The sequence below is a fragment of the Oncorhynchus clarkii genome, chromosome 1 (assembly GCF_045791955.1).
Source record: "Oncorhynchus clarkii lewisi isolate Uvic-CL-2024 chromosome 1, UVic_Ocla_1.0, whole genome shotgun sequence".
NCBI lineage: Eukaryota > Metazoa > Chordata > Actinopteri > Salmoniformes > Salmonidae > Oncorhynchus > Oncorhynchus clarkii.
In genome coordinates, this window is record NC_092147.1 from 31,080,984 (window position 1) to 31,096,576 (window position 15,593).

Consider the following 15,593-nt stretch of genomic DNA (forward strand, 5'->3'; position numbering starts at 1 on the left):
GATTAAATTTATTGTTAGCGTCTAGTCGCGGCTTGTTTTAAAATGAGGCAATACAGGCTATTTCTCTACACGACAGGAAGATATTGGACTGTAAAATGTATGCGTCTTGAACCAGGGTAGCTGTTACGACAAGCTCTCGAAACTACATTGCATTTGGCAAAAGCAGAGATTTACCCTCAGGCCCAGAGTTGATAAAAAAAAATAGTTTGATGTTACTAGGGCTCATATTATATGTTGTTGATATCGTCATTTTTCACATTAAAGAAAATGTCATGAATTGTTTGTATAATGTTTGATGCATAACGCATAAGAATAGAGACATTTTGGTGACTTGTTATTCAATATCTTTAACATTATTACATTCCAGTTGTGCAACAACTGTGGCCTTTTTAGAAATGTGAACTTGAGTGCATGGAGCCAAATAATTGACATACTCCGTAAAATACTATTTAGATTGTCATATCTAAACCTACTCTAGCTCCCGGGTGGCACAGCGCTGCATCTCAGTGCAAGAGGCATCGCTACAGACCCTAATTCGATTCCAGGCTGTATCACAACCGGCCGTGATTGGGAGTCCTATAGAGCAGCGCACAATTGGCCCAGCGTCCTTTGGGTTTGGCTGGGGTAGGCCGTCATTGTAAATAATAATTTATTCTTAACTGACTTGCCTAGTTAAATAAAATATAATAGATCAACTCTTTCACGTACAATACTTTACATAATGCAGTAGATGCATGATACCAGAACTACACTGCTCCCACGTAGAGGCTGTGCTTTTCATCCTATAGCAACCTTGAAAGCAGATCTTAAACGTTTAATGAGATTAGGTTGGGGAGATACATCTACATACAGTATAAGCACCACCATGTCCTGCTGGCTTGGAGCCAGGTTAATTAGTGCTGCAACAGAAAAAATGTTCTCTGTGTGTGAGTGAGCAAGGTGCTTTAGTTTCCATGCTCCTCTGTTTGCACAGGAACTGGCCAACCTCACTGTCAACCCTTTCACTGCACTCCAAGCCTGGTGCTGCGTACCAACGCTTCGACCACACCGACAGCGTCATTGCGGTTTGGTACACCAGAATTGCATTCATTTCCAATGAAGGGATGCGTTTGTCTTGGAGCAGTGTGTTGCAGGGCGTTCGGTGTGGTGCATCCATTGGACTTATCGAACGTACGCGTCAAACCTGTATGTATAGACGGCTTGACAGAAACGGTAGCAGAAGGTGAATGTGGAACTTTTGTTGCATAAATATCCAGATGATGCTGGGTACTATTTTGCGCAAGGATGCTGTCGGTGTGATCGAAGGGTTAGTGTGTATGTGTACAGGAGGCTTTCATGAGATCTGGCTAAATATTTTAAGACGCTATTTCCTACTAGGGACACAAGGTGCCATTCCTGTGTGCGGTGTTTGCATACTGTATATATAACTGACATCTGTCAAGACAAAGTTTTGCTTCTGGCCCTTGTCACATTGAACCAGGCCTTTTTTGCATAACTGGTCTGGGCTATTCAGAGAAGTGTCTGTGTATTTTGAATCCTGTTCAGAGGCAGTTAGAACAAGCATAACACTTCCATCGCCACTTGTCACATTTCCAGTGTACTGCTTCTATGAGAGCTTTGAATTATCCAAGTCATAATTGTGGTAATTGCTGAAACTTTCATTGACTGACGAGCACAAAACCACTGCTTTTCACTTGGTAACAGTAGCTTAGTAAGAAGGTAGCTTTTATGACGGAAAGATATTTTGTAAGTTACTAAACATTTTTCTCGTCAAATGGCGCCTCTCTGTGCATCTCCCTTTCTCTGTCAGGTAAATGTGTGAAGATCCAGAGGAAGCAGGGCCTGTCGTCAGGCATGGACAGCAGCAGCAACAAGCACTCCCCTAACAACAAGAAGAGCGGGGCCCCCAACCCAGTAGCCCTCAGGCCCCTGAGAGACCGCATCATCCACGTCCTGGCCTTAAAGCCCTACAGGAAGCCTGAGCTGCTGTTGTGGCTGGAGAGGGAGAGGGCCACTCCCAAGGACAAGACTGACCTGGGAGCAGTACTGGATGAGGTGAGACCTGTAGAACGCAACACGGCACAACACTAAAACTGTACTCAGATACTAGGATGTAGATATATGTACATGGTAGGTGCTGGTTTCACTAAGTGGAGATATAACTCAATAATGCACAACTTGTGCATATTGTATTCCAATTGTAATGCATTTGAAATGAATAAACAATCTATTTTGTAAATGAAACATTTAAAACATCACAGCAACTTTCACGTTGAAAGAAAGGACAGGGTCTTTAAAAGTGCCTCTGAGATTCAGCTGCATCTATAAGCAATTCTAAATCCCTCCAGGGATTCCAAATGGAAACACTGTAGAGTAGCCACTCTGTCTCCCTCGCTCGCTCTCTACATCCACTCTGAATCTAATGCTAATGGCTCCTTTTACAACCAAATGTTGAGCAGCTAAGTGATCTCAGTTGGTATATTTGAGGCGTACTTCCTGTTCTGGGTATGTTTGGGAGTCCCAGTGCAGTCATACAAGGAGCGACTGTGTCGCTGCTGCTACTGCCTCTACTGGTAGCTGTAATTAGAGCTGTGCTTTAATTATGTCTGGAGGAAAAGACAGTGTTTCCACCGGGGAGGGTGGGGTATCTCCAGCCAGGCCAGTACTACTCTGACAAATGGATGTCGTCTGTCACAGAGGCTCTCTGGGTAGACTAGATTTGGTACTGTTTTTGTGACTGACTTAGTACTAACTTGGTACAGTGCTCGTGTAATTGCTGTGTTTGCTATCAATTACTTTAATGGTGAACAATGTATTATTATTCTGATAGCCTGCCAGTTGAGCCTGTCTTTTAACCTGGGTCAAAAGTGTATTTTAATGCTACAGGGACAGAGGGTTCAAATGTGTTTGTCATTGATTTGCAGATTGCTAAACTGAACCACAAAGACCACAGCTTTACTCTGAAGGATGAGTTCTACAGGCACGTCCAAAAGGATTGGCCCGGTTACCTGGAGGAAGAGAAGCCGCTCATCCATAGGCTCCTGGCCAGGTGGGTGTGGCTTGTACTTCTACTCACCTGTCTTCTCTACCATCATACTCTCCTTCACATTTTCACCACTGAATATTTAAATATGTACCTGTATCAACATGTTGGTGTCATGGCGGAGAGTCCACCAGTCTGTAGTTTATCTTAATTTAACCTTTAAGCGTCAGTAATTGGATGATTAACTCTTCTCAGTAGCAGGGTGCTCTGATGCTTTTTGACAACGTGCTGCCGTTGAGACTACTGGATTACTGTGGCAGGCCGCTGTGATCATGGTGAAAGGAGAGACTCTGAATGACTATTTCTCTACACAGATGAATTTCTTAATGGGCACATCAAAGCGGGGAGAGAAGTATTCTCTGCTTGGTGTTGTCAAATAGCATTAATGTGGAGGAAGGTAGCCTGGCTGAGCTGTTCAGAATGAGAGTGGACGTCATCCCACATTAAGTACGTGTCCTATCCTGCCACTGGTCAGTTAGGGGGTGGCTTTCATAAGCTTTTTTAGATGGACCTCCTGCCTGCTTATTGTTTCCATTCTGTTTACACTACTCAGATGTTCTAAAGAGAGCTCTGAATGGAAGTGGACATGTTGTTTTGCTGCATGTACAAGGTAAGGTTGATGTGGCTCATCAGTGTATGACCGTTTAAAAAAACAACAACAATTGTTTTCGATATCAGAGCCTTTCCTTATAGTTTATCCCAGAAAGCAACCATATTGCTGGAAGCCTAGTCTGTCAGAGGGTCTCATGTCTGGAATGTCCTGAAAGCCAGTGGTGCTTCCAGGAGATTCCATTGATCATGTAGTTGAAAAGGTCATGTGGCTGCTGTGGGAGGTATGATGGAACTCTGATTCCAGTGAGGTTTCTGTGAGGAAGGAGCTGGAGGAAGCAGATTGCCAGTGGAGAGAGGAGTGTTTGGCCTAACAGAGCCTGCATCTGGCACCATTGTTCTCCTCACTGAAGTGACTGGACACCGCTCTGTCTTAGTGCCTGCCTCTTGCAGATGTAATCTGTGTTCTGTAACCTAGAAACACTACAAACAGCCTAACACTTTGAAACATGCTGAAAAATGTGTCAGTTTCACCCTGAGGTCAAGTGTAGATAATGGGAGTGTAACATCTGTCTGACAATGTGGTCTATTTGTTCTAATGCAATATTCATGTGAACAGCTGCGTCAAGGTGGACTTTGCAGTAACCAACCGGTTCAACCTGTTTTGTGTTGTGTTTTCCTCTGTTAACATGGCCCCACCTCGCTCACTTCTCTGTAAACCATGCAATTGCAATTGGAGTTTGAACCATTATTTACTTAAGTGATAATGCCAGAGGAGCCAGTGTTTGGAGGATATATTGGCACGGGTGTTAGGCCCGAGAAAAAGTTGAGGTCCGTCAAACCGTGCCAATATATCCTCCAAACACTGGCTTCGAGGGCATTCTCACGTTTATACAACCAGTTACCAACATATTAAAAAATTGATTTACATATTTTCATATAACATGTTTTAATTTATTCATACTATTTCATTCTTCCACAAGATATAGTCCCGACACACACCTAGGGTTGCTACCCATGCGGCGTTCTATCGGTTTGGTTGCCAGACTCAATCAGTCGTTATGTTCTGTATCTATGGACGCGACCCAGTCGTTCGTTCTGAATGTTCCACTGCCATCCTGACTGGCAACGTTCTTATCCCTTGCTTGCTAGCGAGCTAATTTACAGCCACGTCAAACACTAGTGCAGCCAGAATAACAACGAAGTAGCTGCATTTGCGTTTGTTTAAGCTGTTTTCTAGTGACATTGTTATGGATGTACTCAAATAAATGAGCTAATGATGCCCGATTTCGCCTGCCGTAGGAAATGTGCTCTCTCGTTAGCACACTGTTGTTCAGAGGAGCTAGCTAACACAATCACTTCAAACTGAAACTGGAAAGACGACAAACTAGCTGCGCTTTGTTTCATTTTTCATGTTTTCTATTGATAATTTGTATGGATATATACAAAGAACAATGCTGATTTCGACGGGATGAGAACAGCTGCCTGCCAGTCCCGACTCCCGACACGTTTAACATTACTATGGGACAGCTGAAGATTGAATTTGAATATAGAAACAATGTTGCAAATATCGGAGACTGACCGCAATGTTTATACAAATATCCGCTGTTGAAAACTAAATGTTAGTCTAAAAGAAATGTGAGATCATGTCTAGATGCTTTTTAAATATATAGTGGAGATAAAGTTTATAACTTCCCTGCCTGGGCTGATAAGACAGTGGATTACACAAATGGAACAGAGTAAATAGGCCTTTAAAAGTCATAGATTTAGCCGGTGGTAACTTGTGGAATTGACACCAGCTAAAATGAGTTTTTAACCAGTCTGCATTCCGGATTAGACCTACACGTTGTATAAAAAATAATAAATCTGTCAAAAAAATTAGTTAAGCTTGGGTTATCTGCCCTAACATAAACGGAATAGCAAAGTAAAAATGTCTTCCCCTTTTAATGTTGCAGGAAACTGCAGCCACTGAGCAGCAGTAGCCAGTTGAAGAGTTTCCAGTCAAACCATTCATTCCACAAAACTCCTGCGGATTCTCCGTCACAACTCAGCCCGGTCAAGACTCCCTCGGTGGTAAATACTCTCCTACCTAACTCTAAAAGAATTCCTACATCCTGCCCTTACTCATTGTTTTTCTTAAAAGCTTGAGATTGATTAGAAATAAGAGAATGCACAGATTAATTTCAGGGGTTAAATAATTTATGTTTGAATAGTGTCATGCCTTTTGACTGCAGAATAAGCTTGAGTGAAGGAGAAATGAGAGGAAAGTTGCTTGGTTTGGTAGCATCTGCTTTTTATTCATTGGAGTGCTGGAGGCAGTTCAGTCACTGACATTTTCAGGAGCCAGTTATGATGTTTTAATGTAGAGGAGCCATTCCTTTCAAATGTAGGGTAAGTTGGTCTTCGCTAAGTAGTATTACAGGTAAAACCTCTTCTTTACCCTTCTCATAGAAACGCCCCGTGCCCTCCGACCTATCTGATTATCAGACCCCCAAGAAGCAAAGACTATTAGACCACAGTTTATCTCTGCAGTCTCCTTCCAATGGACAGCTTGGCACCTTTGGAGCCCGTAGCTCATCTGGTCCAGGCAACACCAGTGTACAGACTAAAACAGAGTTTGAGAGAACCAACAATCACGTCCAGGAGAGCCCTAATGGTCTCTACACAAGGCATAAATTGGGTTGCTCCTCCAGTATTCCCAAGCTGGAGAGGACAGAGCCAGGCTTAGCAGTACCAAGCCCCAAGGCTCCACAGACTGAGCCCTCCATCTGCACCGACCAGCAGCTAGCCAACGGCCAGCACAAAAAGAAGAAGTCCAAGAAGCACAAAGACAAGGACAGGGAGCGGTTAAAACAGGACTGGATAGAGAACAGTCCCGACCTGAAACAGAACCAGGAAAACATCACTGGTAAGACAGACATCTTTCCCAATGTAATTTTCAACTAAATGATATCATTTTTAGGCCTTGTTGACTATAATGATAGCAGAAACAGAACATGTTGATAATGATACAGTAATGACATCAAAGGATATATTTACAGCACCACTGGTCTATGACCGCATTGAAATCAGAAGTTTAATCATTTACAATAACCATCCAATAACCAAATCAGTGTATTTGAAATCAGTGTATTTGAGCCAACAAGATTACAGGAAAGACTGCCCAGTATTTGTATACATACGAATAAACACTCTCCGTATACATGAACACTGTCCTTAAAACTTTCCATTTGCAAAGTAGTAAAAACCCAGTCAAGATGTCTGTTTTCCTAACCCATATTTATTACAGTAGTAAAAAAAACGACCTGCTCTAGAAAAGTATTTTGAAACTTCAAAGGGATCGGTCCCCAATAGTTTAGGTGACATATCTAGATATACGGCTCACAGTGAATTGCTGTAGGTTTTAAACAGAGTGGCGACAAATCAATGATCTGAAGAGAATTTCCAGTGGAAAGGGTGCTGTGTATGTAGCTTCCGCTAGCAACCCCCATCCCTTTCTCTGGCTAGTGTGTAGATGATTCTGTGGAACAGCTGGGTGACCCACGGTCCATCGAGTCAGCAGGCTGCTCTGACTCCCAATCTGGGGCGCTTCTGGCGTCACTGCCTGCCTTGTAGCAGGTCTCTTATCCGTAGTAGTGATAAACGACTCCATCAGCCTTGGTATGATATGAGTTTTATCACGTTTGCATTGGCAGATTACATTAACTTTTTTTTCTCTCTGCTTGTTTTTATCTCCAGACAATGAGGGGGCTAAAACACCTGTCACTCGTACATCACCGGAGGAGCTGCCCGACTTTTTAATGTAAGTTTAAACACACTGCTTCATTCACAAGTTCTCCAGAATCGCCCTGGGTTGCTGAGTTGTACTTCTAGGTTGATAAGTTATGTGAAACCCATTCATTTTGTAAACATGGTACAAGTGAAACCAGTATGTGGTCTCAGGTCTCAGTCTCAGTTTCCGTTTCTGCCATCTGTTGCTCCAATGTTTCTGTTTAATGGTATTACTACTTTAGTCACTTTTGTTGTGAAAGGAAAGTGATTTGTTCCAAAAGGTCTGGATTTGGCTTGAAAACATTCACATAAATAGTGGAACATTTTGAAGTTTTAAATGGTCTGTCAAATGTGCATTAATAGCACAGCTTCACTGAGAACGACTTAAAAAGATGAGGCACAAGCGCGTACCGATAGGACGCATGGGGTATGTTATATGTTGAAACCAGACAAAGTTTAAATCAAGCCTCTAAAATCGATAAATTAACATATCCCCAAGCAACTGGGTGAGCGTGAGCGATCAGTGATGTACAAAAGCCACCCAATCAGCTGGTAAAGTGGCGCGGTGACACGAGTCCAACAAGCCATGGCTTCCCCGGAGGAAAAGATAAGGAGCAGCTTGGAGATGCAAATTCGTGTAATGAACACTTAAAGGATATCTAGGAAAACATGGCTAAAATGCTCTCAATGCACAACAAAACAAACTGCTACAATCTGTTATTACAAAATGAGATTAGCTCAAAAAGACAAGAGATGCTGTCGTGTCAGTCACACACAAACAAGGCGTGCACATGAACGGTCAAGACGACAAAACAAGCCTTTTGGAAACCAAGTTTCAGAATTCAGAAGATGAATTGAATGAAAGACTATTTTGTCCTCACTGGAAGATGAGGAAAAAGGAGACCTTTCCAGCTAAGTGGTCAAACTGATATCAGAGGAACTGGATGTGAATCTATCACCAGAAGACAGAAGAACGCTAAATACCCAATCATTGTAATCTACAACTTGTCAACTAGGATGAGAGAGACGAAGGAATACATTTCGATCAGACACTGGAGAAAAAGGGGATCAAGTCTCAGCTCTGCTTCCCGGCAGTACTGTGGGTATCGAAGGGAACGCAAAGGATGGAATTCATAAGCGCCGGTGATTCCCTAGTCAAGTAGGAAAAAACAAGCTTATCTTAAGTTGAGACAATATCCTTTCCCCCTCCCCCAATACAACCTATACTTTCTCCAAGTAATTGTTTTCCTCTATGAAATAATGACAGAAGTAGCCAACGCCAATGGGCTACATAGACACTGACAAGACAAGTCAAAAGGGAAAGTGTGGGTAAAGTGAAGGATGGTGAATAGGTGTGTGTGTGTGGGAAAAGGGAGGGATGGTGAATAGGTGTGTGTGTGGGAAAAGTGAGGCATGGTGAGTAGGTGTGTGAGGGATGGTGAGTAGGTATGGGAGAGAATGGGTGTGTGGATACAGGATGGATGTTGGGTGGGAAATAATGAGAATGGATGAGTAAGTGGATGGGTGTAAGTGTGTCTGAGCAGTAGGAAGGGTGGGAAAAGTTGGGAGGTTGGTACAAGTTTGGCTTGGATGTGCAAGGGTGGGAGATAGGGAGGGACAAGCTTAGCTTTTGTGGGCAAGGATGGGAGGTTGGGGCAAGCTTTGCTTGGGTGAGGTAAAAGGGGGGCGGGGACTGGGAGGGGGAGTTGGAAAGGAATGGGCTTGGGAGAGAGTCGGAAGGATTTAACTATATTACAATGCAATTGGATTTTTTTTGTGACTTGCAAACCTGCTGTAAAATAAATAAGGGTTCTGGACAGATTAGGAGAGTATGTCGAGTTATTATTATTATAGCTAAGATTCAATGGTGGCTATTGGTGAGAGTGGAGAGGGGCTCTATCCGAGGAATTGGGACGAGGTGACTGGGAGGGAATCAGACAGACAGTTTTGTGTGGGGCCTCCACTCATCTCACTTCAGTCTCTTGGTGGACTCACTCTCCCCAAGTAGAGACCCATCATCCACTATACTTTAATTGAATTTACAAGGCAATACAAACTGACCACAATACTTAAGTGGTTGTCTTTCTCCAATATATAAATTACATAATCCACAGGCTTTTGGTACATTAGGAGATGAGTTGGAGCTTAAAATCCCTAAAAATAACACCTTTGCTTTGTTTTTTGTGTATTCTCTGTTAAATGTCTGCTCAGCCCACACAATCTACACTGTATTTGTAATGTATATAATGACTATGTATTCATATTATGACTCTCCCATTCCATGGAATGTCTGCTGAATTGTTATATCTAGTTCTTCAATGACCGACAGAACAGACAAGGTTAACTTTGATTTTATACAAGTAAGTATCCAACTTATTACATGGAATGTGCACAGGCTCCATACATTAAAAAAAAAAAAAAAAAAGCATATGGTTCTTGAACACTTAAAGAGATTGTCAGCAGATGTGGTTTTCCTGCAAGAGTTTAAAAAAGATTTCTATGAGAAATTGAATATTTAAAGAGGAGCTTGGTTGGAGAGGCCTATGCTGCCATCTACTGTAGCAATCAAATTCAATCACATTTATTTATAAAGCCCATTTTACATGACCAGATGTCACAGTGCTTATTTTTGTACTTTTACACCTTTTTTCTCCCCCATTTTTTGTGATATCCAATTGGTAGTTAGTCTTGTCCCATCGCTGCAACTCTCGTACGGACTCGGGGGAGGTGAAGGTCGAGAGCCATGCTTCCTCCGAAACACGACGCCGCCAAGCTGCACTGCTTCTTGACACACTGCTCACTTAACCCGGAAGCCAGTCCCACCAATGTGTCGGAGAAAACACTGTACAGCTGGTGACCGAAGCTAGCGCACCGGCCCACCAAGAGGAGTCGCTAGAGCACGATGGTACGAGGACAGCCCAGCTGGCCAAACCCTCCCCCAACCCGGACGACGCTGGGCCAATTGTGCTCCGCCTCATGGGTCTCCCAGTCATGGCCAGTTGCGACACAGCCCAGGACCGAACCCGGATCTGTAGTGATGCCTCAGTGTCTTAGACCACTGCGCCACTTGGGAGGCCCAGAAATCACGATCAAAAAAAACATTCAAAATAAACTTCTTGTAAAGAAGAAAATTAAATGTCTGAATTTAAGCAGCGATATGACATTTTACTTTTGTAGAGAGCCAACAACTACAGGTTAAACTCAAATAAAGCATATTAACTCATGGCAAATAAGCTTGGTTAACATCTCGCTGCCCTCACAAAATGAATACATGCCAAACCAGTTACAATTTTAAAAGATGAAAAATACAAATGCGTTATTTAGAATCAACGCGATTAATGACCATTTTAAAAGCGTCTATGAAAATCTATATCAATCAAAATTAAACAACTTTTGGACTGATCCTACAGCCTTAGACTCAACAACCCTGAAGCATTTATCAGTAGACAAAAAAATAATCACTAAAAACAAAGATCAGCCAAAATGAAATATTAGACACTAAAGTATTTGCGCGGAGAAAAGCATCAGGAATGGACGACTTTCCCATAGAATTCTATTTAACATTTTGGGACAAAGTAATGTAAAAAAAATCTATATATATTCTTAAATAAAAGGTTAACTAGGCAAGTCAGTTATGAAAATTCTTATTTTACAATGATGGCCTACATCGGCCAAACCATCCCCTAACCCGGACGATGCTGGGCCAAATGTGCGCCACACTATTTACACAAATGACAAATGGCTTCCTAGTTCCGTGTATCAAATAGTTATTTCAGTTATATCAAACCAGGAAAATCTGGAGAACCCCCTGTTGATTACAGACCCATACATTTTATAAATTGACAAAATAATAACAAAGCTCAAAAGCAGTACAATGGCAAAAGTATTATCAACCAGACAGGGTATATAAAACATTTACGCAAATTTAAAGAACATGTTTAAGTTTAATACATACAATACGCAAAAAAACAAGATATCGATAGATCAATAATGGCTGTTGAGGCCAAAACGTCTTTCAAACATCTTGAATGGCCTTTCTATTCAAAACTTTAGTAACTTTCAAGCTGAAATAATACATTTAATAAAAATGTTATATAAATGTCTTAAAGCAAAAATATACACAAATAATACATTATCTAATGAAATGGCTTTAGAAAGGGGCAAATGACAGGGATGTCCTCTCTCCTGCCTCCCGTTTCCACTGGCAATTAAACCAATTGCAGAAAGAATTAGACAGGACACAAATGTAACAGGAATCAGTATTGGAAAATATTAATATAAACAAAACTTATTTGCAGATCTTCTGATATACCTGACCAATATTGAAAACTCAATGCCCCCCCTTGCTAAAAATATTTTCAGAATACTCTAAAATCTCAAGATATAAAATGAATATGGAAAACCCCCGAAATAATGGCAACTAAAAAAAATAACTCATGATCTACAGTAATCCTTTAAGTGGACCACAAACGTAGGATGCTTAATAAGTAACAACAAATGTATAAAAATAACTTTATCCCATTACTCAACAATATGAAAACATATCTAATTAAATGGAACAATCCTCCAGGTCGAATAAACCTCTTCAGAATGATATGGCTCCCAACGTTTGTATATTTATTCCCGGTAATAGCAATTACCCCACCGAAGACATTATTTAAAAAAGTTTACTCGGTCATAACAGACTTGATATAGGCAAATACAACTCATAAAACAAAAAGGAAGGTTTTACATATTTCTAAGTCTGAGGGTGTTTTTACCTTTCAGACTTGGAATTGTATCAACTCGCCATCCAAGGTGTTTACTTGCGACCATATCGTTAAATGCACTAAAGAAGAGCAATGCGTACAAATTGAAAATGCACATGCTTATCTTTTCACGTGTCTATTTTCAAAGGCTAAAGCTAAGAACATTAAGAACTTCCTAGTTAAGTACACTATAACAATATGGGGAAAAAATGTACTTATTCTACATGAGCCAATATCACTCCCATAAAACACAACCGTATGGAACAATCCTTGGATAGCTTTTCGTAATTCACTGATTTTTAAATTGGTCCACATGGAAAACTAAAGCCATGGTAACCATAAATTACAATAGGAAATACAGTGCCTTGCGAAAGTATTCGGCCCCCTTGAACTTTGCGACCTTTTGCCACATTTCAGGCGTCAAACATAAAAATATAAAACTGTATTTTTTTGTGAAGAATCAACAACAAGTGGGACACAATCATGAAGTGGAACAATATTTATTGGATATTTAAAAAAAAATTTACAAATCAAAAACTGAAAAATTGGGCGTGCAAAATTATTCAGCCCCTTTACTTTCAGTGCAGCAAACTCTCTCCAGAAGTTCAGTGAGGATCTCTGAATGATCCAATGTTGACCTAAATGACTAATGATGATAAATACAATCCACCTGTGTGTAATCAAGTCTCCGTATAAATGCACCTGCACTGTGATAGTCTCAGAGGTCCGTTAAAAGCGCAGAGAGCATCATGAAGAACAAGGAACACACCAGGCAGGTCCGAGATACTGTTGTGAAGAAGTTTAAAGCCGGATTTGGATACAAAAAGATTTCCCAAGCTTTAAACATCCCAAGGAGCACTGTGCAAGCAATAATATTGAAATGGAAGGAGTATCAGACCACTGCAAATCTACCAAGACCTGGCCGTCCCTCTAAACTTTCAGCTCATACAAGGAGAAGACTGATCAGAGATGCAGCCAAGAGGCCCATGATCACTATGGATGAACTGCAGAGATCTACAGCTGAGGTGGGAGACTCTGTCCATAGGACAACAATCAGTTGTATATTGCACAAATCTGGCCTTTATGGAAGAGTGGCAAGAAGAAAGCCATTTCTTAAAGATATCCATAAAAAGTGTCGTTTAAAGTTTGCCACAAGCCACCTGGGAGACACACCAAACATGTGGAAGAAGGTGCTCTGGTCAGATGAAACCAAAATTGAACTTTTTGGCAGCAATGCAAGACGTTATGTTTGGCGTAAAAGCAACACAGCTCATCCCCCTGAACACACCATCCCCACTGTCAAACATGGTGGTGGCAGCATCATGGTTTGGGCCTGCTTTTCTTCAGCAGGGACAGGGAAGATGGTTAAAATTGATGGGAAGATGGATGGAGCCAAATACAGGACCATTCTGGAAGAAAACCTGATGGAGTCTGCAAAAGACCTGCGACTGGGACGGAGATTTGTCTTCCAACAAGACAATGATCCAAAACATAGAGCAAAATCTACAATGGAATGGTTCAAAAATAAACATATCCAGGTGTTAGAATGGCCAAGTCAAAGTCCAGACCTGAATCCAATCGAGAATCTGTGGAAAGAACTGAAAACTGCTGTTCACAAATGCTCTCCATCCAACCTCACTGAGCTCGAGCTGTTTTGCAAGGAGGAATGGGAAAAAATGTCTGTCTCTCGATGTGCAAAACTGATAGAGACATACCCCAAGCGACTTACAGCTGTAATCGCAGCAAAAGGTGGCGCTACAAAGTATTAACTTAAGGGGGCTGAATAATTTTGCACGCCCAATTTTTCAGTTTTTGATTTGTTAAAAAAGTTTGAAATATCCAATAAATGTCGTTCCACTTCATGATTGTGTCCCACTTGTTGTTGATTCTTCACAAAAAAATACAGTTTTATATCTTTATGTTTGAAGCCTGAAATGTGGCAAAAGGTCGCAAAGTTCAAGGGGGCCGAATACTTTCGCAAGGCACTGTATATATGGGTCAGTCAAATGATTGGATTCGGCTATTTCAGCCACACTTGTTCCTGAAAGGTGTATAAAATCGAACACACAGCCATGCAATCTCCATAGACAAACATTGGCAGTAGAATGGTCTTACTGAAGGGCTCAGTGACTTTCAACGTGCCGTCATAGGATACCACATTTTCAACAAGTCAGTTCGTCAAATTTCTGCCCTGTTAGAGCTTCCCCGGTCAACTGTAAGTGCTGTTATTGTGCAGTGAAAACGTCTAGGAGCAACGACGGCTCAGCCGCAAAGTTGTAGGCCGCACAAACTCACATAATGGGACCGCCGAGGTCTGTAGTGCATAAAAATTGTCTGTCCTCGGTTGCAACCCTCACTATAGAGTTTTTATGGCCGAGCAGCCGCACAGAACCGTATGATCACCATGCGCAATGCCAAGCGTCGGCTGGAGTGGTGTAAAGCTCACCACCATTGGACTCTGGAGCAGTTGAAACACGTTCGCTGGAGTGATGAATCATGCTTCATCATCTGGCAGTCTGACGGACGAATCTGGGTTTGGTGGATACCAGGAGAACGCTACCTGCCCCAATGCATAGTGCCAACTGTAAAGTTTGGTGAAGGAGGAATAATGGTATGTGGCTGTTTTTCATGGTTCGAGCTAGGCCCCTTAGTTCCAGTGAAGTGAAATCTTAATGCTACAGCATACAATGACATTCTAGACATTTCTGTGCTTCCAACTTTGTGGGAAGGCCCTTTCCTGTTTCAGCGAGAGAGTGCCCCCATGCACAAAGCGAGGTCCATATATAAATGGTTTGTTGATCAGCGTGTAAGAACTTGACTGGTCTGCACAGAGCCCTGATCTCAACCCCATCGAACACCTCTGAGATAAATTGGAACGCCAACTGCGAGCCAGGCCTAATCGCTAAACATCATTGCCCGACCTCACTAATGTTCTTGTGGCTGAAGGAAGTCCCCGCAGCAATGTTCCAACATCTAGTGGAAAGCCTTCCCAGAAGAGTGGAGCCTGTTATAGGAGCAAAGGGGGACCAACTCCATATTTATGCCCATGATTTTGGAATGGGATGTTTGCCGAGCAGGTGTCCACATACCTTTGGTCATGTAGTGTAGTTAAGATATACAAAACCTTGCGGCCTATCCGACTGACAATCTCTTTTTTAATTTTTTTTTTACTATTGGAACCAAGACTTAAAAATAACTGATATTGGCACAAGCTGGAGGAAACAGTTAATGGAAATGTGTAGAATTTATTATACATGAGACAACATTTACAAATCCTACAGCACAAAGGCAGAGTCATGTCTTAATAAGTGTAAAACTAACAATGACTCAATAATCCAGGCCTTCTGGGAATGCTATGAAGTCTAAAAGTTATGAGCGGAGTTAGAAAGTTGTCTGTCAGAAGTATTACAATGCAAATGTACTTTTAATCCATCTGTCTGCATATTTCAATACATGCATCTGAGTGAGTAGTGAGACCCAAT

The 15,593-nt window shown here is 41.7% G+C and overlaps 1 protein-coding gene across 2 annotated transcripts in view; it reads left to right on the forward strand.

Moving 5' to 3' along the window:
- The window catches only part of LOC139405608 (RNA polymerase II elongation factor ELL2-like), a 54,141-nt gene that overhangs the window by 29,510 nt on the left and 9,038 nt on the right, over positions 1–15,593 (forward strand). For both annotated transcript variants that reach the window (XR_011633891.1, XM_071148020.1), the window contains exons 5-9: positions 1,811–2,055; positions 2,925–3,049; positions 5,548–5,665; positions 6,044–6,500; positions 7,331–7,394. Coding sequence is in view for 1 of the 2 variants with exons in the window: in XM_071148020.1 (XP_071004121.1) it covers positions 1,811–2,055; positions 2,925–3,049; positions 5,548–5,665; positions 6,044–6,500; positions 7,331–7,394 (1,009 nt within the window). In the remaining variant the exon portion in view is untranslated. The remainder of the gene's footprint in view (positions 1–1,810; positions 2,056–2,924; positions 3,050–5,547; positions 5,666–6,043; positions 6,501–7,330; positions 7,395–15,593) is intronic.